The sequence below is a fragment of the Pseudonaja textilis genome, chromosome Z (genome assembly GCF_049901715.1).
Source record: "Pseudonaja textilis isolate UNSWEBS1 chromosome Z, rPseTex1.2, whole genome shotgun sequence".
Classification (NCBI taxonomy): Eukaryota; Metazoa; Chordata; class Lepidosauria; order Squamata; family Elapidae; genus Pseudonaja; species Pseudonaja textilis.
In genome coordinates, this window is record NC_142008.1 from 19,352,487 (window position 1) to 19,379,949 (window position 27,463).

The 27,463-nt window shown below is 34.3% G+C and overlaps 1 protein-coding gene across 6 annotated transcripts in view; it reads left to right on the forward strand.

The window, feature by feature from the left end:
* ABI1 (abl interactor 1) overlaps positions 1 to 27,463 on the forward strand; it is an 86,985-nt gene that overhangs the window by 50,548 nt on the left and 8,974 nt on the right. For 2 of the 6 annotated variants that reach the window (XM_026710035.2, XM_026710037.2), the window contains exons 3-8: positions 10,793 to 10,969; positions 15,144 to 15,158; positions 15,790 to 15,890; positions 20,103 to 20,243; positions 22,448 to 22,548; positions 24,283 to 24,459. In XM_026710035.2, the coding sequence (XP_026565820.1) occupies positions 10,793 to 10,969; positions 15,144 to 15,158; positions 15,790 to 15,890; positions 20,103 to 20,243; positions 22,448 to 22,548; positions 24,283 to 24,459 (712 nt within the window). The remainder of the gene's footprint in view (positions 1 to 10,792; positions 10,970 to 15,143; positions 15,159 to 15,789; positions 15,891 to 20,102; positions 20,244 to 22,447; positions 22,549 to 24,282; positions 24,460 to 27,463) is intronic. The other 4 variants (XM_026710036.2, XM_026710038.2, XM_026710039.2 and 1 more) reach the window with 3 other exon arrangements.

Genomic DNA, 27,463 nt, shown 5'->3' on the forward strand with positions numbered 1-27,463 from the left:
ACTCTATGGCTAGTTTATAGGAAATACATATATTTTATTATCCTAGACAATTTTAAAAAATGGAACGGAGCATTCTTTTTCAGATAGTGACATTCGTGCACTTTCGTTCCATGAAATTGACTATAGGAAATCCTTTTCCCTTAAGAAATCTGTTTTCTCAGATATTTGCTATAAGATTTGCAAAAAGTGTTAAACCCTATTCATATATGTATAGCCCAAACGGATTTCATTTTAAATTGTGTCCAATTTACACATCTGGTTTAGCACTAAGTAAAAATAAAGATATTATGGCAACAATTTCTTAATATGTGCAGTAATAAAGAGCTATAAAAGTTCATGCAAAAATAACTACTCTAGCTTGGGGACAACAGAGAACATTCTTTATGTCAGTAAAGTACAGTCTTTAAGATCCTAATATCTCTATTATCTGCAGTATATCAATATATTAGAAAGAAACCCAGTAGAAATAATTAATAATATATAAAATACTGAAGATGCTTTTTAGATTCTGCTGGCTATGAGAATATTACTTCATTAACACAAAGGAATGATGCTAATATCCTACAAGTCACTTTGAAAATTCTCTGGAACCAGTAAATAAGATTGTGAATGGCTCTCTTTTTTAACAATTACATTAAAAGGGCAACATTGGTTGAGATTCAATTAACACCTTTTAAGAAAAATGTGTAGGAAGTTTTGGGGCAAACAGACATGGTATTTCAGAAGTTTTGGGAGTTGTGTTCTAGGTGTTTTGCCCTTACTGAGTAATGTCCTCAGCCATCATGGTATTGTGGGATCTGTAATCCAAATGATTTTAAGGATACTTACTTATTCTGAGTCAAATTTATTTAAGAACGTATGCTTAGATATATGTTAATGAATAAATTACCCCCTTAAGATTTTTTCTGATGTGACATAATTTTTTGAAAGATGGTACTAAAACTGAAGTTTTCAGTTACTTTGGAAAAATATATACAGGGCTTTATCCCAAAGGTGCTTTTTCAGGAGGCAACTAGATTTTCTTGCTTTTTTCTTTTGAAGATGTTTTACTTCTCATCCGAGAATTTTCTTCAGCTCTGGGGAAGGGACAAAGCTGTCTTGTAGATAGCTGGTCATTTTCATCTTTTTAGAGGGTCATTGAAGCACTTGGAGGTTTATCTATGTCCTCAGGTGCTCCTGGTTCCTGTAGTCTACATTTTTTCCTCTGGAAATCCAATCCTAGTCCCACACTATTCAAAGGATGTTCATCCCAAATTGTATAGGTCTGTAGAAATTCTCACTCATTCAGGTCATGGCTGTACCAAAGGTGCTAAGGTCCGAATCTCTACAGACATAAAGGGCTTTATTGTATATATAAGCTGTTTAAAGAGCCTTGAGTTTGTGCCAATTTTCCTGATTTGTATGTGTCTTTACTTATAATGTGCCAGAAACAAAGGCATAGTGAGAGCTTATAAGATGCAAATTTAAGGGAATTGACAGAATGAGGCCAGTTTATAGAAGTTCCTTCTGATGATTACCATATATAAGCATCTTAAAAAGCAAATGGCTGCTTTAGGCTCAATGGCTATTTTTTCACTCTAATTGTGGTCCAATTCAAGATTTTGTATTATTAAACACAATTATCTGTCTCTCTTTTTTGAACCATGAGTTATATGATGTACACCATTCTTGCTTAAACCAATGTATGCAACAAATTATTTGCATCAAATTTACTTTCTGAGAAGGCACCTACACCAAATATATATTGCTGTCACAAGAGACACAGGTTCTATTCACATAAAGATATGAAAGGTTTTTTTTTATGTTGACTGTTGATGTGGAATTTGTACATCAATTTGATAGAGAAGTAAATTACAAACAGAAAAACAAATACTCACTGGAAGTTGATCCCTATTTTTTTCTTTGTTTTTAGCTAAGGTAGAAAGACATTGTAGGACAAGATGGTTTAAAAGGAGACAAAGTGAAGTGTACGTTTTAGACTTCCCTTCTGTCTCATGATATAGGGCATTATTTATGTGCCTTGTTAATATTGCATTATGTGCCACTGGCAAAACATTTCAGTCTGAAAACCTACCTTCAGCATCAGAGACAGATTTTACAATCACTTGGATTGGAAGTAGATGAAGTGCTAGAATGAACTTTTATCAGGAGATCCTGATTTATTATGCTGGTTTAATGCTTTGCACTTTATTCCAATATAAATGTAAAAACTATATATAAATGCATAAATACACAATTCCCTTTCCCTAATTTTGAATAGATTATATTAGGTTAAATATTCTTAATTTCAAAAAATGGTTTGCAGTGTTTTATTTTGCATTGCAATAGATTTTTCTAAGAATTTTCTGTGATGTTGCGTGACAAAAGGAAATAGTCTTTATGTTTTTTTTTTAATCTCCTTAGGCATCATATACTTTATTTCAGCAGGGCAATGGTACTTGATTTAGCTTGCACTTGGTATAGGTTACTTTTCTTTCTGGGAGCTATATTTTATTTAAAAATACTACCATTAACAATGATATGATGATGTTCTTTATATTGAAATGTATGCTGTTGGACCATTATATGCACAGTATGTATATATCTATAGTTAGTGCCCTAATTGTACTTATTCTTTAACTAAAGTTTATGTATAAAGAGAAGACTGCCCAATACATGGATGTTTACTTGATGGACTCTTCTTATCATCAAGGATCTTGAAGTTTTGGCTTACAGTTTTCATTCCATATTTTTTTAAAAGGATATTGCCATCTTGACTCTATTTTTAGATGTTTCCCTCTGCTTTGACTAGATATCTTCTACTGCCACCTGCTATTTTCTTTTACAAGTTGCACATACATTTTTGTACAACAGTTGTCTGTGGCTTTTTGGCATGCAAACTATTACTTACAGAACATAAACACAGTGTTCTGTTCTCATTGTGAAGTGGTGGCAAAATCCCAGTTGCTAGAAAAACCTTTAGTTCGCAGCTATCTTTGTCTCAAACATCATACATGGGCTTCCGTATAGTTTTAGTATTCTAATCATGACTGCCAGAAGACAAACACAAGTTGTCCTAGGCCTTCCTTGAGCTCTTGTTTTGTTGAATAAAAGAAGGAAACGGCCAACAAAATAAAAAAGTAGCAACAGGAAGGAGCTAAAATAAAGAATATGATGAGAAGCTCAAGTGAAAAAAGAGAAGCAGTGTTGGTAGAATTGATATTCTGATCAGAGGATGACTAAGTATTTGCGTATGGACGAATCTGATTTAGGGGAATATTAAGTGGCTTAAAAAATCATGTGAAAATTCAGAATATTTTTCTGAGGAAGGATGCCTGGTGGTATAAAAATACCAATCTTAATAAAGATTTGATTTAAAATATTTTTCAAAGCTTGGCCTATTTTCTTATTTTATGTGTACAATACATTAAAACTAAAGTTTTGCCACTATGATTAATTCCCAGGGAATGGATAGCGTATGTAATCTCTAGTACTGATTTTTTTTAATGCACAAAGGGATCTGATTATTTTAAAAACCCTACTGGGTTCTCAAAACTTTATCTAATTCTCCCAATCTGTAAATAATTCATCATTGTAAATATTTCAAGATTTATCATGGAAATTTTATAATCCTATTTTTCTATAATAGGCAAGCTGATTATAATTTTAGAAAAATGGTTCATTGGGATCTGAGTAATGCAAGATTTTTGTAAATATTTAGGTAAAGTAAATCCTTGGATTCATTTTATTTTTTTACTTTTTTGCATTTTTTATGTTCAGGCACATATGCTAGATTAGTGAGTCAGTAAGAAATCCTGGCCAATTACAAAGCACTATTACAAAGTTGGACTTTATTCATCAGATATTTGGCTTCCAATCTAAACTGTGAGAAAGTGTTGAAATGCCAGGACAGAATTCAAATAAAGGAAGGTTATTAGAAGCAACATTCTTAGTCTTTTTTTTTTTTTTTCACTTTATGGAAGCATGTTCCACTAGGAGCAGAATAATTTTCCAAGTGTCTGAAACGGGTTACATCATAGTGTGGGTGTGTTCTGTTTCTTTTTGCTCCAGTTCTTGCCCTTTTAGCATTTCAAAAATATTAAACGATTTCTCAGTGTTGCGAAAGCTAGTGGAAGTACTGTAGTTTAATTCCTGCAAAAGTGTGGGATTAAGCATTTCTCAGAATCCTTTTCAGTACATGCATACATGCCTTTTTTGAATTTTTATGTAATTCTGTTACATTCAACAAGGAAGCAGAAGTAAAGAAGAATTAATAACATTGTGAATCAGCATCTAGAAAGTAGGGCTTATTTCTTAAACAACTGTGGAACAAAATGGCTTTATGAATGGGAAGAAGGGACTACTGTACTACTACTGTTCATGTAGTGACCGTTCTAAGTGAAAAAAGTCACATGACCATTTTTCATACTTATAACCTTTGTAGCAGCCCCATGATCATGTGATCAAAACTGAGGTGCTTGGCAACTGGTTCATACTTCCGACGGTTGCCATGTTCTAAGGTCATATGATCCCCTTTTGTGATCTTCTGACAAGTAAAATCATTGGAGAAACCAGATTCACTTAATAACCGTGGTGCTAACTTATCAACTGCAGTGATTCACTTAACAGCTGTGGCATGAAATGTCATAAAATAGGGGCAAAATAAATGTCTCGCTTAATAACAGAAGTTTTGGGCTCAATTATGGTCGTAAGTTGAGGACTACCTCTATTCCTTTAAGAGGATAATCACAGCAATAGTGCTAACATTAAAAAGATATTCCTGATATTCTCTAGTCAGGACTTAGCTAATGATGAGCTAGAGACATCAAAGTCTCTAAAAGACTTTGGTTGGACTGCCAACTGAATGCATGGCAACTAAGAAAAAGGCTAATTTTGTGTTGTGTATTAGGAAAAGGCTTGCATTAAATTTTGGGATGCCCTATGATATGAGGTATGCCATTTGTTTCCTTATACTTTACATATTGTAACATATGAAAAAATCTGGAAGAAAAATCCAGTATAGTATAATTTCAATAACAAGAGACTGTCAGATATAATTTACTCTTAGCCATGAGACTTCACTGGATGACACAATTATTATTTTTCAACACAACGAGCCACACTGATTATTGGCTGGAAAGAATTGAGGGAAGGAATGCTGCATTCATCAGTCTTGAACCCCTTGAGAAAAGACAAGTACAAATTTAATACATGAATAAAAGAACGTGAAAGTTGACCATATAACAAGAGCACAATATTTGCAGTTCTATGATTAAAACAAAATGAGAGAGAGAAAGAGAGAGGGTGGGAGGGAGAGATTCCCAATGAAAAGGAAATCTTCCCTATGTGTGTCATTAAACTCTGAAGATACCAATTTAAAAAGGCTTTAAAAGGGGATTGAAGACTTAGGGAAAGAGCCATAATGCTTACGTTCTTGCTTTCTTGAGTTCCTATTAAGCATACATTGAGCATACTATTCGAACAGAATCCCCATTCAGATTTTTAAAGAGGCATTATCCTTTTCTTTCAAAATAAGATCTACTTATCTCTCTCTGTGTGTGTGTGTTTAAGTGCTTTTTTTGATACAAGCATCTGGAAATTGGAATGAAAAATATAAACAGCCTATGGAGTTGCCCCTGCATGGCCCAATGGGAGTATGACAACCAATCAGAACACAAGCTCAAAATCAAAGCCCAACGGAGCAGGGGTCTCCAATTTAGCAACTTTAAGACTGTCGGTCTTGGGAAGCTTTAAATGGAAGTGAACAGATCTGATTAGTTGGGCATATGTTTTCATTTCTTTATCCTGTTTGAAATTAAAGCCCACCTCTCTCCTAGGAAAATGAAATATTTTAGGATATACTAAAAAGGCAGAACATTTCCCCTAAAAGAGAAGTAGAAGCTCAGAGAGGCAGAAGCTTAGCCCCCACTACCTTTGCTAATGGGCCATTAAGGCCAGGGTCGGTCTATTTTACATAACAAAGATCTACCTCCTTCAGGCAGACCCATAATAGGAATCCCAAAGCCCTTTCCTTATATCATCCAGCAAGGCTCAACCAAGCCTGGCACTCAGGAGAGCCTACAGTTGCCCCCACATAGCCCATGGGAGTCTGACAACCAATCATAACACAAGCTCAAATTCAAATCCCAACAGAGGGCATAAAATCTAGGAACTCTCAGCATCTTCTCCCATTTTTTCTTCACCCAGGAGCTTCAAGGCACGTGGTCCTGTCCACCATTAAACCATATTTCCAAATAGCCTCCATGTTTCCAGTGTCTTTTCCCCCACTTGGAACTGAACCCAGAAGGATAATTCTTCCAACAATCCTACTGTGCATTTTGAAGTTACTTCTAATACAAAAGCAGACATACTGAGTTTGTGCCTTAACTATGTGGGGTGTAAAGAGTCAAAAACAGATTGAACATTTCCTGGTTTGCTTTTTTTTGGGGGGGGTACTTCATCCATACAACTTTGAAGATTAAGGAAAGATAATACTTCTATTAATTTTAAGAAAACCATATTTCTTCATTTTGTCCATTCTTATTTCAAATTTTTAAAGATCCATTTCTTCTGTAGTCAGCTAACTGTAGTCAGTGGCAGAATTCCCTAATATTTTAGCAAAATAAAAGCAGTAAGATTTGTGTTTCTAATTTTTTCCCATACAACACATGATATGTAAAAATGGAATAAATTTCAGTCAGCATCATTATTTTTGGGGTCATAAATTTTATTATTTTTCTGAATTGCCTTGTGCAGTATTCCATCTTGGCTTTATTAGCAGAAATTTGTAGTTAACAAAAGGTTGAAGCAGTAAGATATAGTGATCTTTGAGTAAAAATTGATTTCTGGAAAATACACAGACATGTATTTTCTGGGCAACAATATCAAAATGATTTGCTCTTCTGAATGAAACAAATTCTGTGTTTACCATATTGCCTCAGTAGGCTTGATGGACAAATCAGGCTTTACACAATGTATTCCCAAAGTAAGTGGGGAAATATGCAGTTATCCCATAATAGTGCCACCCATACCCAAAACAATGAATACCAAGTCTTCAGAAGATTGTTAGTGATCATAAGAGGCCCTGTGAGTTGCACTTTTTGAATGTCCAGATTCTATAAAACCCAACTTGTGCAAAAGAGAAAATGGAGAGAATATCTCACTAAAAGCCCAATCTATTATGTCAATTTGGAGATAACTTTTTCTGTGTGTTCATTTTATTTTCTGTACAGCCAGTTGCCCATGCTGATAAAAATCTCTTCTAATTGTTTGAATTGTGTAGCATTTTCTTCAAATGATATCTTAATAATATATCTTATGCTTCACAAAGCCCAGTTAGAAGACAAAAATAATATAAATTGCAGGCATGCTGTAATACAGGTAGTAGAATAAGGTTGTTTTTCCATTTCCCAGAATTAGAGGAATTCTTTGTAATTCTTCCTTGCAATAAGCATGCCTGGTAGCACAGCTTTCTTCCTAAGTGATGTGATTTTTGAACCCCAGGGTGATGTGATGGTGAAATATTGGCAGGTTTTCACAGAGAACAAAATTTGAATGAAAGCTTAATGCCATATAATTAAGAATTGTTTTGAGATATGCTAGAGATTTTCACATATGCTGGAGATATGCTGTTAATGTGAGTAGCCATATATATATTCATAGATTGTGGAAGTTGCTTCAAAAGCCCTCTATATTTTCTCATGCATAAATACTTAACTGGAGACTGAGGTGCGTCAACTGAATATTCTTTCTCTTTACTTCTTTTTATTTATATTTAAAGGGGGACATGCACATGGAAGCAAGTCTTCCTTCAGAACCCAAAGATCAGACTTGAAGACTCTAATTTCTGGTCAAGTTGACATAACTGAGAAATAGATAAATAAAAAATCTTGTGGGTGTTTGTGAAGGTAGAAAGAAGAGGATTAAATCTGACAATGTTAGAAATTAATGCCCTGAAATCAAGCTGATGTGTTGCATTATTATGGTGGCAAACCCTAAAGTTTGAGAGAAAGTTAACTGGTTACCCTGCAGGAGCAAGAACATTTCACTAGAAACAGTGCTTGAATTTTACATTTATTAGGCACTGAATTTATTCTTTAATGGCTCTTTAGTGTTTGTAATAAACATATATTTTCAAAGCAATTTGGCCTTGAAATAATGCCTGTGAGCATCAGCTGGGAGAAACCTGACAATCAGCTAGGGCTCCTGTACACAAGAAATAAACATTTGCTAGATCCTTTCGATGTTTCTTTAAAAAAAATGCAACTTTCATAAATATAAATAAATTAAACTTGAAAAGCCAATTTTTATAAATACCAAAACTAAGATGACCAACCTTTTTGCAAGAAGGACACAAATAAATAGAAGAAAAAAAAAACAAAGCCACTTGCGCGCAGTGCACCATTGCACGTGGCACTCTCTTGCACAGGTGCACTCTTGCGCACGGCACACTCTCAAAAAAATTGTCCTGTGTGGAGCGCCTGCATCTCATAATCGCGTCTCGCCGTAACTGCACCAAGACGAATCATCATGTCAAATACAAATACATCACACACAATGGATCGGATCAGCATTGATCAAATATGGAGATTTACAGATTAGTCTTCAAATATCAAAAAGGAGGACATGTAGGAGGACACTTTTCGAGGGAGGATAGAATTTACAAAAGGGGGACTGTCTTTCCTAAAGGAGGATGGTTGGTCACCTTACCAAAACTACAATAAGATAGTAGTTACTATGGTATGATGATTACAGCAGATTCTTATTCCTGAACTTTGTATAAGAGCAGTAATATAATTTTCTTATTTTAAAAGAAAAACACAATTAAAGTCTGTGTCTGGATTCTGATATTATAATTCCAAGTAATTATATGTAATTATATGGCTTTATTCCACTTTCTAGTGAAAATGTTCAATATTAGAAAGTCTGAAAATTAATCACAACCACATCATTCAATAATGTAAGCTTAAGTTCAGTGTACATGGAAACTGCTATAAAACTACTATTGAAACAAAACAACTGCTATTTATGCAAAAATCTAATGCACCTGTAAATTGGTTAGAACAATTTGTACTTAGTTTAGTCAAATTTTGTTCTGGAAATTAAGTAATTAATTTTGCCATTGTTATATATTCCCCAGCTTTGGTTTTCAAATTTAATATTATTGGCAAAATGATTTTTTTCCAATTTTATCCCAACTTAATCCTTACACACTATTAGCATATACCTTAATAAATTGTGATTTTTAAAATGTACTTGCTTTAGAAAGATTCATAATAGTAAAAACTGAAGTTTTATTATCTAAAACATTTTGTACTAATTTCTCTTAAATTATAGCTTGGGTAAATGTCATTTTTTCGTAAGTTTTCTTGTAATGACTTCTTTTAAAAATTGCAACCATTTTATCTTGCAGTCTTTTATTTTTTTTCATCTCAATTGCACACACACACACATTACACACATACATTACACACACACACATTTTACACACACACACACACACACACACACACACACACACACACACACACACACACACACACACGTGTTCTTGGTTCTGTATAAATGTTTCAAATTATGCCATTCTTTCTTGAGGTCACTTTTATTCTTTCAGAAATCTGTGAATACATTATCCAGGATGAAATTTGATCTTGCCAGATAATTCTTGTTATGTCTTTGGTCTATTTCTAGAATTTGGATGCACCATATCTGCATACATAATTACAATAATTTTCTTACAATAATTATCTTCAGAATAAAAGGCAATTGAGGATGAGACTAAAGACAAGATTGCTGGACATTAGAATTTGGCTACATATGCAAATATGTGCTACACATTATGTTAAACTTATAATTTAATTCTAGAAGAGATTGATTGAGAAATTGAAAAAAAAATCCGATTGTTAGCTGGAGTTGAACCTTGGAACAAAATCATTTGCAAACATCATTGCCAAAATTTGAAATTTTACTAATATATTCAAACAATTAAAAATGTAAAGGCTATATAAATATCAAGAATTATCAACATATTGAATGTGTTCTAATTTTTGATATTTATATAGCCTTTACATTTTAAATTGTTTCCTGAATTACATTGCATTGTGTTTTGCAATTTATGAAATTATATATGGTACAGAGACTTTGTATTTGTGTTCCTTTACTCTGTAAAACACAATATTCAGAATTATCTCAAATATTTCAAAAGTGTCCTTATATATAACTAGAAGTGTAATCTTTCTTGTAGTTGATGCTGTTGATAGCAGTTTCCCAGTATGACCTTTTCTGATTACTTTTGAGTTCCATCTCTTTTTTACAAAATGTTGACTTTCTTTTAATTAGGGCACACTTCCTGAGATCAAATTGTTTTAATAGAAAAAGCTTCCTTTCCTGTGTAGATTGTTATTTACCTTTTCCATTTAATGGGTATAGTTAAAGTTAAAGAAAGGTATGATCTTGGATATGTTTTTGCTCCATGTTGTTTAATTGTACAATAATTACAAGGATGAATGGGAAGAAGTAATCTCCAACTGAGCAGGAAAACACTGTCTTGATACCATGAGGATATTCTAGCAAATGATGTTTGGAACAGTGGTATATGTTATGTAAGCTATTTATCCAACATCCAATTTCTTTCCAGTTTTACTTATATTCACCCACTCTCCAGTGGGTTCAGGGAGCAATCAAATATAAAAAAGCTGCCTAAGTCATTCTCTTTATTGATCAAGGTATAGTACATTATATATTATGCAAAAAAATTATTAAAATAAAATTTAAGTTGTTAAACATACATTCGTGTCTTTTATTTTCTTTACAGACAGTGGACATACATAAAGAAAAAGTTGCCCGTAGAGAGATTGGCATTTTGACAACCAATAAAAATACTTCCAGAACACACAAAATTATAGCTCCAGGAAACGTGGAGCGTCCTGTAAGGTATATTCGAAAACCGATAGACTACACAGTATTGGATGATGTAGGCCATGGTGTGAAGGTAAGGCGTTGGTTCTTGTTCTAGACATTGTTAATCATTTTTCATAACAAATAACTCTGATATCATATGTTATTTTGGCCCTTCTAAATTGATTTTTTTTGCTAGTGCTTTATTGAAATATAACTTGAAAAAGAAATTCAATATTTGGTGGTGATGGTCATTTTTTTCTTGTTCTTTATCAGTTTTTAAAGCTTTTCATATCCAGATGTTAGCTTCCTAATTTCTTTACGAACTGAATTTATTTTCAAAAGTTACTTGAAAAACTAATCATCATGTTCTGTTGCTTAAAAAGCTATATGTATACAAAGCTCTACACAGACTAAATGCAGCTATAAATATCACCTTTGTTATGAATCTAAAAATATATTTATGACGCTTGCCCTACCATTTTAAACAGCCTTCACTTTTCTGATATAATGAGTTCTAATTTCCTGTTGTATTGTATAGCAGTTATGAGGAACGTCTTTTGAACTTCTGAAGATAGAAGTTGTAGTCATATAGTGGCTTATGACTACAATGGAGTCTGCCCATTATAGTTGTATGTCATAAGAATCATAAAATGAGTCACCCATATGACCAGCCCAGTTTTTACAAAAATTTTTGCAGCAGTTTTTAAGAAAACCTATTGTTCACTATGGGAAATTTATGACAAAAAAAACTGATGAAACTGGTTTTCAGCAAAACATGGAAAATTGCAATCACATGAGTGCTGGATGCCGCAATCTGCCATAAATGTGAACCGGTTGCCAAGCAATCGCACGTGTGTGTGTGTGTGAGAGAGAGAGAGGGAGAGAGAAAGAGACGGAGGGAGGGTGGGAGGAAGGGGGGAAGAGAGAGAGAAACTTCGGAATAAGGCCATGATGATGCAATAGTTAGAATGCAATATTGCATGCTAACTCTGACCACAGCCTTCCATCCTTCCAAGGCTGGTAAAATGGCGACTCATATGCTTACATTGCAAACCACCCATAGAGTGCTATAAAGCACTGTGAGGCGGTATATAAGTCTAAGTGCTATTGTTATTGCCATAAGTAACGTTTGGGGCTGGTGTACTGAAATTTTGAAGTCTGTTGTTCCTCAGGTGCTTGGATTATCTTTCAGTGAAAGGCAAAAAGTGTAGGCAGAAACCACAGTGTTTCATATGCAGCCCTCTTATCTTGCTTGAATGTTACCAAAATTTAGCACTACATCTAAATTTTGAATAAAATTTAAATTTTTGAGTCTTTAATTTTGATTGATTGAAATAAACCATATTTATTTGATAAGTGTAGACATGGATGAATTTAATTATGTATTATGTCAAAAATTTAGCATTTCCTGTTTTTTCCCTTCAGATGTGCAAGATAAGGAGAACAGAATATTAAAGACTTGTTTGCCATTGGATGCAGTAGTAGTTTGCTATCTCATTATGTTAAATAAATATTTTGCATCCAGGGGTATTTTTGCTTGTTTAGTTTTGAGGAAAAATGCTTGTCTTATATTTGAGATATAACTTTAGTTTATGTCTTCTTTTAGCTTTCATGCGTATATAGAAATAATATTTACACTAGATTTTTTTTTTCTAGAAACAGATAATCATTTCTTGAAACCGAGGCATTTGGGTAGTTTATAATAGCGCTATATGTTAAACATCTGTTTTGGTGAAAGCTCAGTGAACAAAGGCAATGATGCAGAAGGAACTGTTGAAGGAACAAGGAAGTAGGAGTATAACATCAGATCTGCTTTTTTCCCCTTAAAGCATTTTATGCAAGTCACTTCCTTGAAGCCTTTTAAGCAGAGACATGCTGTGCAAAAGATTATAAAATGACAACTCTGTATATTTAAATTACCAGTCATTGTGCTCCTAATGGCTTTTATTCTTTATAAAGGCAGCCATTTTTGATTATGAGTCTTGTACAGTAAGCAGAGGTCAAATTCAGATGTGTTTGTTAAGCCATTATAAATGGATGGACTTTTTCATCATTATGTTCATTTATTAAAGTTGTGTGCTGCCCAACTCTCAACAAATTCTGGCTGTTTCATAACAATCAAAGAAATTACAAAAAAGAGCATAAAATATAAAGATAAAATTGTTATAGCAAGCACAATGAAGTGAGGTGCCTCACAATCCCTTGCCAAAGACTTTGGTAAAACAAACCTTTTACCCAAGCTTCTCTAAACAACAGCAGAGTCGGTGCTATCCAGATCTCAGGGTAACCCTTGCTCCAGAGAGCAGATATTATTAAAATAAGGCACTCTGCAATCCCAATGGATTATAATGTTTAAATTGTGTGGCAAATCTTCAGGATCAAACCAGCCAGGCAAAGGTATGGGAGATAGGGGGCCCCTTTATTATTCATTTTCTGTGCAAGGAGCATTTCATTTGAGGTTGCATGCATTCACAGGCAGAGTATTAATTTGTTGAAGATATGTGGAAGATCTAAACTGCTGTGAATTTCAATTCATTCATTCATTCATTTACTCAATTAACCAATCAGTCAATCAATACATTTGTGTATTATCCATTTCACACGTTATTGAAACCTAGTAGGAAATTTCCTCTTGGTTGCCTCATATGAAATATATTTAAATAAATATATGCAGTTGTAATTTTTGAAGTGTGCATTTCTGAACAGGTTGTAGTATAGTGAAATTGAGTTTAAATGTCTAACCTCAATCAAAAGTCTTATTCTTTATCTCATACACTAAATGCATCCACTTAAAGAACTACTACAGATAGCCCTCGACTTACGAGCACAATTGAGCCCAAAATATCTGTTGTTATGTGAGGCACTTGTTAAGTGAATTTTGCCCCATTTTACAACTTTTCTTGCCTCAGTTATTAAGTGAATCACTACAGTTGATACATTAGTAACCCAGTTGTTAAGTGAATCTGGCTTCCCCATTGATTTTGCTTGTCAGGTGGTTGCAAAAGATGATCGCATGATTTGGGGACACAAGTATGAACCAGTTGCCCAAGCATTCAAATTTGGATCATAGAGTTGCTGAAAAGCAGCTGCTGCAAAGATGCAAGAAACAGTCATAAATCAGTTTTTTCAGTGCTGTTGTATTTCTGAATGGCCACTAAACAAACTACTGTAAGTCAAGGACTACCTGTAGTTATACAACTTTTCTATGGCATCCCAAGGCCTTCAAAATTTTCCAAATTTTTGATGTACTAGTATTCTCTTTTTCTTTGTGATTCTGATTCAACTCCTCGTGAGTTGGAGCACAAATATAATCATTTCGAACATGAAAACATAATTCAAGGATAACTAGCTTCTTGTTAAGCACATTTTGTTTGGATCAGACAGTCATTATTAAATTCCTATTTGTCTTAGCTGGCTTTTATTTCTATACGTAGCACCAAAGAAAAAGAAGAAGAAAAAGAATACAGAATTGTCCGAATGAAGCGTACTTGAAAAAGGAAAAACAAGTTGTTTATAATTCTGCAGAATAAACTTAGGCTTCTCATGGAGAAGCTCACACTTTTTTTTTTTTTTAACGCTTTGGGAACTGAGTTAAAGAACAAAGATTTAGAAGAAGAAACAGTACAGTTCTTTTACTGTGTGGCTGCTTAGATAAACAACTACACGAAAAGAAAATAGTGTGAACTAAACTGTCATAGTGTAAACTAGACGAGAGTTTATCTCTATAAAAGCAGCTTTTGGGTAGAAACACAACCGCAGCATAGAAATGCCTGCTCCATTCATCATGTGATGCATATTGACCTATTATAAAACCAGCTCAATGAAGGATATATACTGATCAACATCTAGATTAGGGTGATTTCCATGTAATATTATTTTATAAATTCTATTTTATAAATACCAGCAGAGGAATTTTGGTACAATTTGCCACTCCTCTCCAGTCCTTCTTCATTTCTATCTGAAAATATTCTCTTGTTCTTCTTCAGTCTGTGTATTTAGTACTAGTTTCAAGACTGCGTCACAAGTGCTGTAACCATAATACCATATTTTCAGTTATGAGAAAGAACCGTTACAAACCTCTTGGGCGTGGGCTGGGGGAAACTTATTAGTCATGAGCTTGATTGCAACTGCCAGTTACCAAGAAAAATATGCCAAGAAAATATTCATATATTGCACTATCAGTATTTGAAACCTGCCATGTGGACAGTAATAGATGTGCCATTAATCTCTGCTTTTCTTCTTCCTTTTCTTTTTGCCAACGTAAGTGGCTAAAAGCCAAGGTAAGAAAAGTTATTTATCATTTAATCCAAGAATACCCCGTGACAATTGAGGCTGAGCCATTACACTTGAAAGCTAGCACTCTCTGTCCTATACTTCTCTGCCCCCTTTTCCACTCCTAGGTTATTTAGATGTGTTTAATTTCAGCTCCAACTGACAATATATTACTGATATACATCAACAGAGACATTTTATTCATAGATAACATTTAATTTCTCTAACAATGTAGTGCTTTGCTTTGATCCAGCAGATGCATTTTTCTTTTAACGTTTTAAACAAGGATTCCCAGAAACACTTGCATGCCTATGCCAATCAGATGCAGTTGGAGGGAAAATGAATACATTGATAAATCTTGAATATAAAAAGTTATCTCTCTGGTTTAATACGGTCACTGAAATCAGATTTGTTTCAGAAACCAGCACCGTTTAGACTTTCTTCACCAGTGGGCATGAAATTGCAAAAGGGATGGTGGGAAAAATGATTTACCCTTAAGCCTAACTGAGTAGGCAGCAAAATAAGCTGTATTCAAAAAGCTGTCTGGGAATCCTTTCTTCATGTTATGGTGCTGAAGCATTCAACATTTATTTGAACTGTTCCATTAAAAAAATATTAAAGCATTATTCTGGTTTTCAGCATGGGGGCAATCAGCCTTCAAGAACTGGCACTTTGTCGAGAACAAATCCGCCCACACAGAAGCCACCAAGTCCTCCTATGTCAGGCCGGGGAACACTAGGGTAAGAGTAAGGTTTTTGCTTTTTTTGTTGACAAAGGCCACAATTCTGTCTAGGATTAAGTCATCTTATTTTCTAATGGCAAGTAGCTTGAACCCTAAGTCTGTCTACTTCTAAGAATTCACGTGGTGGTCCCAGACCATCTCCTAAATGTTGATACCAACTCAGTTCCCTTAAAGTCCTGTTACTGTCAAGAAAGTTTTCGGAACATCCAAAATGAAATTTTACTCTGGAACCAATAAAACATTTCGTTTTGGTTTCTGGACAGTTAAAAAAAGAATTGGGTTAAACTCAATCCATTCTCTTATTCTAATTCAGGAGAATATCAATTCTTGGAGAAATGCTGAACTTAGGAAGATTTTAAGAAGCTCTTAAAGGCCCCTTTTAATAAATAGCCCCTAATTCCTATGACTGCACTTTCAGTTATACTTGGTAGATTAACCAGTGCCTGTGCAGTCTATACTGAATTGGTCAGAGGCACCATGCTGGAAAAGACTATTCTATTGCATGGGCAAGAAGGTTGGTAACTAGCCAACCTTTGGGTAACTTGTTGCACTATTAAGCCTCAAGACCAGAGGCCTTCAAACTTGACAACTTTAAGACTAGTGGACTTCAACTCCCAGAATTTCTCCTCCAGGCATGTTAGATCAGGAATTCTGGGAGTTGAAGTCCACAAGTCTTAAACTTGCCAAGTTTGAAACCCTTGCTCAAGACACTCAAGAAGTGTAATACTTTATGCAGTAGGCTATCTGCATCAGGGGTGTTGAGACACAGTCAGCTGCTGCTCTGGTAGTTCCACATAGTATCAAGAGATAGAGCTCCTTGATCTGTCAAAGTGCCTGGCATAAAATGTGTAGAGGCAAACAGCAGTCCTTCAAATATGATAGAGAAGTTCCCCAAGTTGACAGAGTTTGGAGAATAATGTTTGGCACTGTGCCTGGAAACATAACCAACAACCTTTTCTTTATAAAAGGCAAAGAAGTTGCTTTCTTGCTAGAACCGCAGAATAATCAAGAATCAGCCTTTCCACCTTTGGAAATAGTTTATGCTAGTTTAAAAACAGGATAATTCTGTGATTTACAGTGCATTCAGAAAGTATTCAGATTCCCTTCATTTTTCTTGAAATTCATTTTTTTTCACTAATCTGCACTCAATACGCCATAATGAGAAAGTTAAACCAGAATTTTAGAAATGTCTACGCGCGCACACACACACACACACACACACACACACACAGAGAGAGAGAGAGAGAGAGAGAGAGAGAGAGAGAGAGAGCAAATTTGGGCTATGCCAATAAATTGGAGAAGGCAACACAAACCATAATGGGAACTCAAAAAAATTAAAGGGGTAACTGAAGAAGAAAAGAGACTAGAGTTGAAATTAATTGGCTATATGATTTGTTACATTTTTCTACTGCTGCAAACTAACATTGCTGCCACTGTGTCTGTAACATTTCATTTGTTCTTTAAATTCTGAACTCACTTTTTAAAGATCTCATCAAGTCCATCCAGCCACAATTTTCTTAATCTTTCCCTTCCTCCTGACCTGCATGTTTTGCACTTTGACCCTCATTCCTTGCTCAACATACTTATTTCATTCTTGTCAATCACTTTGGAATTCAATCCACTCTGTACATTCTTAAACGTTTCAGTTCTTGTTTTACCACCTGCATTTCTTAAATATTTCACTTCTGCTGCATTTAACTTCTGTATTTTGTCTGTTGCACACAACTCTTACTTCCATGAAATAAAGCGGCCACAAACATACTCTTATATACAGCTAGGGAACATTCATTTGTCAAACAGACTGCATGCCTTACTTTTTATCAACATCCAATTGCTCTCATTTTTTGCCTTTTATGTAGAATTTGCAGTGATTTTCTCACTCTTGTTGCCAGGCACAACTGTCTAGGTTCTTGTTATATTAATTTTCAAATTCAAACTCATCTTATGAAACAATCAAACATGCATTGCAGATTATTAGCAAGGCATCACTCAGTCAGCCAATGACATAGCACCATCTTCATGCCTACATATATAACAAACTTACTCTAATGCCCCTACCAATATGTCTCTAATGTAATTACAGGCGTTCTTGATACCTAAATACTTTAAACAATATTAAACAAGCGTCCTTGTTTAAGCCCTCTTCACCCACTACCAAAACTATTGCTTATTTCCATCAAAACCGCTTCACAATTGTTCTGTCTCCTAACCATTCCCTTGGTATCTTGGCTTTTGTGCAATTATGCTTTTCTCTAAACAGACATGGTGCAGATTATTTCCTAATCTATTTTTGCAATAAATTGAATTTGAAAATTAATATAACCATTCTTTTGCTTAATTTGGGTTCTCAGGAATAGAGATAGGGTAGAGAAGATGACTGGCTTCAGGCTGCATTTCATCAAGTTGATGGAAGTGGAGGCAACACTTTTATTTATTCTATGTAAGGTTACTTCTCTAATCTGAAGTTTCGTCAGCCCTTCCAGATTAAACAAACAGGACACATGTTTACAAGAACTAATTCTACTTTATTGTAAGGCTACAATTTGTATTTGAAAGTACAAATTTTCCACTGTCACTTTTAATCACTTACACTTACAGTGGGTCCTTCCTAAGTTTCTTCTTCTAACCATTAATCCACTGAAGGCTTCTGCCTCTCTTGACTGATTGTTTCCTGGTAGCATCTTGTCCCTGAAAGTCATCCTCACATTCAGTTACATATTTACTCTGCAAGCTTACATATTGTTGCCCATATTCTACCAACTAAGAGATTATGAGTGTGCTGTGATACACTGAATTTTGCATAAATTACCAGATATATAATACCTAATCTTAAAACCATTTTATAAAAAAAAAATACTGTGCTACTGAAAATAATTAGTAGGCTGATTTGCATCTATAAATAGTCCTTGTTTAAGCCTAATTGGGACTGAAATTTCTGCCACTAAGTGATGCAGTTGTTAGGCAAAACATCATGTGACTGCACTGCTTAGTGACCTCAGTTGTGATAGTTCTCTTATGTGAGGACCACACTATTATGAGGCAACCTTACTATCCTTATTCTGTCCTGCTGTGCTCACTTCAGCTCCCTTCACTTTTCTATCTCATCCTTCCATCTTTGCCCTTTGGGTCATTCTTCCCTTTGTTACTCTCCATTGCCCCTGCCAACCTTTGCCATCTTCTTCCTCCACTGATGATGAGGTATAAAAAGGTCAGCTGAAGGTGGCAGAGGTGGCAGAGGGCAGGGCAGCCAAAAGGGCAAAGATGGAGAGGGGAGAAATGTGTGTGGGGGGGTGTCAGTGGGAGGAATTGAAGCACACTTTACAGTCAGAAATACAGGAAAGCTGCCATGTGTCTAAATTTCTATCACGTGACCATAGAGATGTTATAATAGCCATACCTTTAAGCAGGGGTCTCCAGCCTTGGCAACTTTAAGACTTATGGACTTTAATTCCCAGAATTCCTCAGTCAACAAAGCTTAAAGTCAGGGGTTGCCTATAAGGACTAGTTATAAATATAATTTATCCAGTGCTGTTTTAATTCCACATAGTTACTGAATCAATAGTTATTATGTGAGAATTACCTGTATATGATAATTAGGATTTCTGAGAGTTCCGATCCTTCCAATACTAGGTTCGGAGTTCATACCCATGTACAGACACACAGATCCTATAAAGAAAACAGTAAAGTTTATAGTATGATTCTGAGCATAGCCCTCAGAGTTACATGATAATTTGTTTTTGGTTTTCTTGTGTTTTAACTAAATATATTTATAACAGTGACTCCTTTGAATTTTATACATACAATTCATATTTAACTATTGAGATTGATTCCTTAGATGTTCACTTTCTGTTTATATTTCCCTTTGAAATATGAATTTTTGATTTCCACTTATGAAATGAGAAGGAAAGAATATCCATAGAATTTATTTGCAATTTATATTCCCAGAGCTGAGTTTGAGTAAAGAATAACTTCACATTGAACTTTTGCTGAAACCGCATGTATATGATGAGGTAGTCCAGCATGCCTAGAAAGTATCCAATATTTATCAATAATATTGTTTATATAAAGAATGCTGCTGGACAATGGACATTAAATTGCTTAATGGTTAAAATCACAGTGCAGTGATTTGTTTCCTAGTAATCTAATCCATTTTTCATTTCTTTTTTTCTTATCTGTCCATTTTGTTTTCTGTCCTGCTTCGTTTTGCTAGACGGAACACTCCCTATAAAACATTGGAGCCTGTCAAACCACCCACAGTTCCCAATGATTACATGACCAGTCCAGCAAGGCTTGGAAGTCAACACAGTCCTGGAAGGACTGCTTCCTTGAACCAGAGGCCGAGGACTCACAGGTAAATGGGTTGGAGTCTTGATGGCAAATCTGATCTTGGCAAACAATAATAGAAGTTAGCAAAAGGAGAGGAAGATGTTTTATTTGGTGCAAACTATTTGCTCTTTCCAAAGTCACATTTGTTTTTAAGTAGGAGCTTTTCAAGCTTGGGTGCTGCAGTGGTGACACAGGAATACATTAGAAATTTCAGCCACTTTTTCTGTATCTTTGAGGTTTCTATTTCTTTTTAGTCAAAGGTTCATACATAATGGACCTATTTTATTGCCTTTTTCAAAAAGTAAATTGCCCTTTTACAATTTAGTAATGAATTGCCATATTTCTACAGGATTGATTTAGAGAACCATAGTTTGTAGATTGCTAAGTTTAAAGAAAACCTGGAAATATTTTTCAGATTAATAAAACACAAGGAGTACATGCATATGCTTCATTCATTTTAAAGCATGATATTGATCTATTTCATCCTACAATTTTAAGAACTTCTTCTGGAAACAATGCTTATAGATTCTGGACATGTTCAGCATCATCTTGCGAATTATTCTTTAAATTGAGGGATTCTCAAAAACTGTATGTAGGGAAGGCATCCTGGTCTATTATGACCACAACATTTTTCATTATTCCCTGCTGATTTTTATGCATTGAAACAACTCCATGTTTATCATCTTACTAGCCTCTAAAGTGAGATTTCATTCTACAGCAGTGCTATCAAGATTATTGAAATGATCCAAAAACAAGTATGATTTGAGAATTGGTCCTTAATTTTTCTGTTGCTCTTAAGATGGAAGGATGGGCTTAAGGTTGAAAGAAGATTGCAGAAGGAAAATCTGTCTACCTGCATAGACTTTTATTAGACATTTCTCCAATTGTACAAAATTAATATTTTATTCTATTCAATTTCATTGGTCAAATGTTGAAGAAAAGAGGTTGTAATTGATTGCTCTAATAGAGCTTTCTCCAACTAGTGCCTTGAGAATAAAGGTTCTGTAAAGAAACAAAGGCAAGATTTTACAGCAATGTAAGAAGGTAGTGCTGCCAAAATGATTTGACATAGCAGTAGTAATTTTAATCGTTTTTCTCTTAATGACAAAATAGGCTTCAGTGCCCAGCATTTTTTGGGACAAAATCTTTCTGTTCTGAGCCATTTGTTAAAGCACTGTGTTATTTAAAGCAGTTGTATAAATATCTTATTTATACATTATTTGAGACAGCAGAAATGGACTCTTCAATGTTCCAAATGGCTTGTGATGAAATTCAGCTGCAACCATGACAACAAGTTCTAGGTCCTTGGCATACCAAACACCAATTTTTCGTGAAAATAATCTCCATTATTGGCTGCCATTTTTAACGTTTAACTTATTTTGACTGAATACTTTCCAACTAATCTATATGTAGTGCATGAATGTTTGCCTTGCTTTGAATTAATATATGGAACATGGAATATCAGATTTAGGATTTTAGCACAACCTTTCTCAATATCTGTGGAGATTCTCAGTCATCCAGGTCATGGTTGTCCCAAAAATGCTTTTTCAAGAGGCAACTGGCCTTTCTAGTTTTTCTTTGAAGACTTTTGCTTCCTATCCAAGAAGTTTCTTCAGTTCTGATTGGATGGTAGTGAATGAAAAGATTTATACTCCTTGCAGACAGCTAGTCATTTGCATTCTTTTAGACAGTTTTTGAGGCCACAAACCATCCAACTAGGAAAGGGTGTTACAAATATATTTCTAACTGGCTCTATTTAACTTATAAATGATAATTGATTTGCATAATATTTATGTAAACACTTTTCCTGATACTTTATTCCCAGGAAAATATATCTTCTGTTCATTGCAATCACAATTTGTCTATATCTTAAAGCTTTTATTAGACAGTTTACGACCTTTAATTGATTTAAACAACCTGCAAACATTCGGAGTATTATTTTAGTTGTTCTAACCGTCTTTTTTAAAGTCTCAGATAACTCTTCCCAGTTTTTATATTAAATATTCATAAAACTGATTTTTTGCTTGATTATCACATCTGTGTTTCTTGAAAACAGCTCTGCTGTTATCAGAATCATCATCTGGGATTAATTCCCTCTCTTTTCTCTTTTTCTTTAGACAGAGTAAAAAAATATGTGGTTCATGATTTGCTGACGTGTTTCAAAGTCACAAATGTTACATTGCCGGTTATAGCAATATTTTATTTATCTGCTTGCTTTGTTTTGAGTAGTGGTAGCAGTGGAGGAAGTGGCAGCCGAGAAAACAGTGGGAGCAGCGGAATTGGCATACCCATTGCAGTACCTACACCCTCACCACCAACTATTGGCCAAGGTATTTATTGATCAAAGCCCAGAAACCTGTTTTAACAAACATTCAGGGAAAAAATAGATTCTGTGCAATATATCATCATCCTCTGGAATAGTCCCTTTGCTAATTCTTGCAGTGACTTAATTCAGCCATTAGATATTGGTTGACACATTTATGGGGTTTGCTGATAGATGTAGTTTTTCCCCATGTAGAGAACAAAACCCTGTTACATAAATAAATTTAAAGAGGACTGAACTAGAACAAGAGCTATGTTGTGATCATAGAACACAGAAAGAAGGAAAGCACTTATCTTTTATGTTTATGTATGAAAATGAACAGAATCTGATTTAATTTTTTGTTATCGTATTTTTAAAAAAAACAGCAATGATTTTTTTTCTAGTTATCATTTATAACAACATTTTGGGTGTCAAAATACACCCCCAAAATTGAGTTTGGTTTATCTGTGATATATATATAGTTGTTTTTCCATTCAGTTTTTTAAAAATACTCTTTTCCATACAAGTATTCCATATATATTTGTGTCTGTCCACAACAAGCAATACCCTCAATTTTTTAAAAAATAAAAATCGCTTGAAAAATGCCAGTAATTAATTTTGAAAATTAAAACATATGAAAAATTTGACACTTGTCTTATCTGCTGGCAGCACATTTTTTGTTAGATTTTGGTTTAAAATTTGAGTTCAGCTTATCAGTGGATGAATTTATCTGCAAGTTATACACAATATAGTATCCTTTTAAAAGAGGTTATTACTTTATTCAGAATAGTCCTGAGTCCTCACGTAGAATTAGAAAAGCAGCAATGAGCAAACCAAATTTCTTTAATGATTAATTTACGAGTTTGAGTTTATTTGTAGATCAAGATATGGCTGGCAAGTGAATGATTTTAACAGCACCAATAACTGTTTTTTCTAAGGCTCTTTCAGGATTCCAAAAGTTCTCGAGGCGGAAAGCAGGCTGAGTTCAACCTTTTGAAAATAATGAAATTTATTTATTTTTTGAACTGCTAGATAGGGTTCCTTTTATAACTTTCTTTACAGGACTGATGAATTGATGGAACTGGTTTTTTGTTCTTGTTTGGTTTTGACTTGAGTGTAATAACAATAACTACTTACATAACCACCTTACAATTTCCAGGGTAAAAGTGTTATGCAGAAAAGGAATAAGAAATAGTAAGTGAAAAAATTAAAGAATGAAATAAAAGGAATGGGAAAATGGCTAAAACTAATTTACATCAACTGTATCCACTGCCCTGAATTTTTCTTTTGTTGCAAACCACCTTTGCTTTCCAAGCCATTATATAGCTACGCACACAGTACTTTGTTATTCATGCAGCATTAAGGAATAATCATAATGTGAGGATTTAACTGCCTAACTGTACTTTCGTCTTTTATCTTCTGTACAGTCTACTTATTTAAAGGGGAATAGTAGCTCTCAAAGATTCATCATGAATATTGGAGTTATGTAGTTGTGTCTTTAGAGATGTTAAAATATATATTTATATAAGTTAAGGTAAATCCTTTTCTTTCTCCCCAAAATACACGATTGATGCATTTTTTTTCTTTATCTGTCCCATGAAGCCTAAATGGATTTGAATTTTCATGTTTTTACTGTGCTGTGGTCTCCCTGCCCCTTTTTTCTTCCCTCCCTCACTCTTGGTTTCTGCATTGTATTCTAAGTTGTTGTTTGTGTTTTGTTCTGCTCAAGTCGTCTTGGTTCCTTTTGGCTCTTGCATTTCAGCTGTTCCTGGGTCAGCTCCTGGTTCCCAGTATGGCACAATGACCAGGCAGATTTCCCGACACAACTCTACCACTTCTTCAGCCTCTTCTGCTGGATTTAGGAGGAATCTTTCTGTGACTGCTCCATTTTCTGCTCAACCTCATATTAATGGCGGGCCTCTCTATTCTCAAAACTCAAGTAAGGTTACTGCAGAGCATAGAACTCCTGGGTTTGTTTGGGGGCAAGCCAGTTTGAAAGTTTTACGTGGTTTAATCATTGATCTGAGTCACTAAGGCATATCCAGATCTTCTTCCAAGATGTAATTGAAAAGGCCAAGAAAATTTTTGCACTTACACAATTTGTTTCTGTCCCTCCTTCCCCTTCCCCTTCCCTCTTGTGTTGCCTGGCTTCAGTTATTCAGATACTCTTTATGAAACCAGTTTCCCACTGAAACTACCATTTAATCGGTAACTATAGAAAAAGTTACGACTTTGGCTTTTTTATAGGAAGGTTTTAACCATGAGCAAGTTACGTATTTATGCAAATAAAAACTTAAGTCTTTTCTCCAAGAGTTATCCCTAAAACAACAGGGTTGCTTTATATTTTGCTGAAATATAAATATTGACTTATAACCTCAATTAGAACTAAAATTTCCAGTTGCCAAGCACCTAAATTTTGATTAAATGATCGTGGGGATGCTGCAATGGTTGTAATTGCAAGGACCAGGTGTAATTCACATTTTTAATTGCCAGTGTAACTTTGAACAATAACCCAATGTTTATAAGTTGAGTACTACCTATAATGCAGATGAGTAACTTAATTTATGTTACTTATATTTGGATTACATATGAAATCTTATATTTAAAATAATCTTCCTATCGGGTAAATACAGCATAGTTTATTATCATTTCAAGTAAAAATAAATTTATTTATCTTGAAATACCACACTTAGGGTTTTTGCATCCTGTAGCAAAGCTGCATTGGAATATGAAATATACCTGTACAAATTAGCATATATAAGGCAGAATCACACAGGTGATTACAGGAACTATGCCAAGTGTCTGATAGGTTTCTAGATTATTTTACAAAACCTGCCTCACAATACTTTGCACAATTTACTGACCATCATATGTTGTTGAGAAAGTGGAATTATAGTTTGGCACTTTGAGTTAAACTCTCTCAGGATATGATTTTTACATATAAAAACAGAATAGCTTTTTCCAACTTCATCAACTTTGTTTGGCTGTTGCTAAGAATTTTGAGAGTTTAATCTGGATCGCTGATAGGGAGAGATTTCAGGAATGAGAGGAACACTCAAATAGTTCTTAATATGATAACAACATTGAGAGATTCTGCTACATTCAGTCTACTGTTTCAAAATAAATTGGTAATATCTCTTTGCCAGAGATAGGCATATTTACAAATAAATAAAATGGCTCTATCACGTTCATGTATCACTTTGCTAGGAAGATTAAAGAATCCTTAGGAAAGACCTTACCTGAACATTTTTAATTTAATTTTATGTTTGTTTATAATCACATTGCTGATCTAACACATTCAAATCCTCAAAATATTAATGATTGCCACATTAAAAAAATACTCTGTAGTCACCAATTTTAACTTGACTAGATATTTTGCTCTTCTCTTAAATTTAATGTCCTAGATTTGATAAAATAAATTGTAGATTTCCCTGGTCAGCAAATTGATTTTATTGGGGAGAAAAAAAGAGGAGTAGAGCCAGTCAATCTTGGCAATAAGAGTCTTGAGAAAATGATATTTGTGTTGTATTTCTTACTAGGCACATAAGACTGGATTAATATAAAATTAGCTCAGTTTTAGCATTTAATTGTAAATATAAATACTGAATCTTGGAATTCTTTAAAATCAGTCCATCTTTGGAAATACAAAACTGTTTCAAATGAACAGTTACTTTTACTTTTCTAAGTAAATCCTTCAACTGGGTTTAAAAAATAGAATGAAATCATTTGTATTTCTCAAGGTTGTGGATCTCTCTGGCATCCTGTTATAATTGTTTCTAAAGCCAGTAGTTTCTTGATCTTACAATATTTTATTTTATTTTATTATATTTATTTAATTTATGTATCACATTTAGAAAATGCCCATCTCCTTCATAGAAGGAATCTAGTTTTCACTAGTGCTTGTGAAAGTGTACCTAATGGTCACTTTATAATGAACACACACACACACACACACACACACACACACTAATCAGAGGTAGAGATACAGAACTCAGTGTGAGGAGATCAGAGATATTTTAATAAAATATGTATTTCCTCCATCTGGCACCTGTTCTAATACCTTTTGGATCAGTCTGAAAAGGGTTGTGTTTCTGTGCATATCCCATGGTTCACATTAGAGAATTAAGCATGTAGAAACATTCAGAAACAGCATTCCCATCTTCTGCTTCTCATTGATATTCACACAAATATCTATTCTAAAACATTGCTATTATTTCTCAATTACATTCAGAATGTACCTTGCTCATAAATCTGAACATAAATTCATTATAAGAGGTTTATCTAACATATCATTATGTATTTATCTGAGGGCCTTTGGCCTTTAGGTTAAAGATTCATAGTGAGGTTTGTTGGTCCTGTCAATCATTGGAAAATGCCTTAGGTAACTGGTTGTGAGCAAATGATTTATTGTGAATTGTTGGTTGCTGGCCATTATAAGATGCTGGAAGCATTTAAAAATCCAGCTTCAACTTATATATCATCTTAAGGCTCACACAATTAAATAATATTGAAAACTTGTTAGGAATAACAGATAATAGATAATCAGAGTTGGAAGGGACCTTGTAGGTCATCTACTCCATAATTCCTATGAAATCCTTAGGTTTACTTCTTGGAAAGCACCCATTTGAGTTTCTGTAATGAGCATATCTATTTTTTGTGGAACAGTTTTTATTTTCATAGAATTATACTTCTTAAAGCTATTTTAAAAATCTCTCCTGAAATCCTCTAATGCAGAAAATTTTTAAATATGAAAACAATAAGGCATGTAATATGTAAATTTAATTTTATGCTAAAGAGCAGGCAGTCCATAAACTTTATGGCTTTGGCATTTTTTGCCCACCCAAACAACACCCCCTCTCTTTTTTTTTAAAGCTTTCACCGTCATTGCAAGGGGCCTTTGCTACATTTTAAAACCTTTTTTACACCACTTTCCTCAGAAGAAA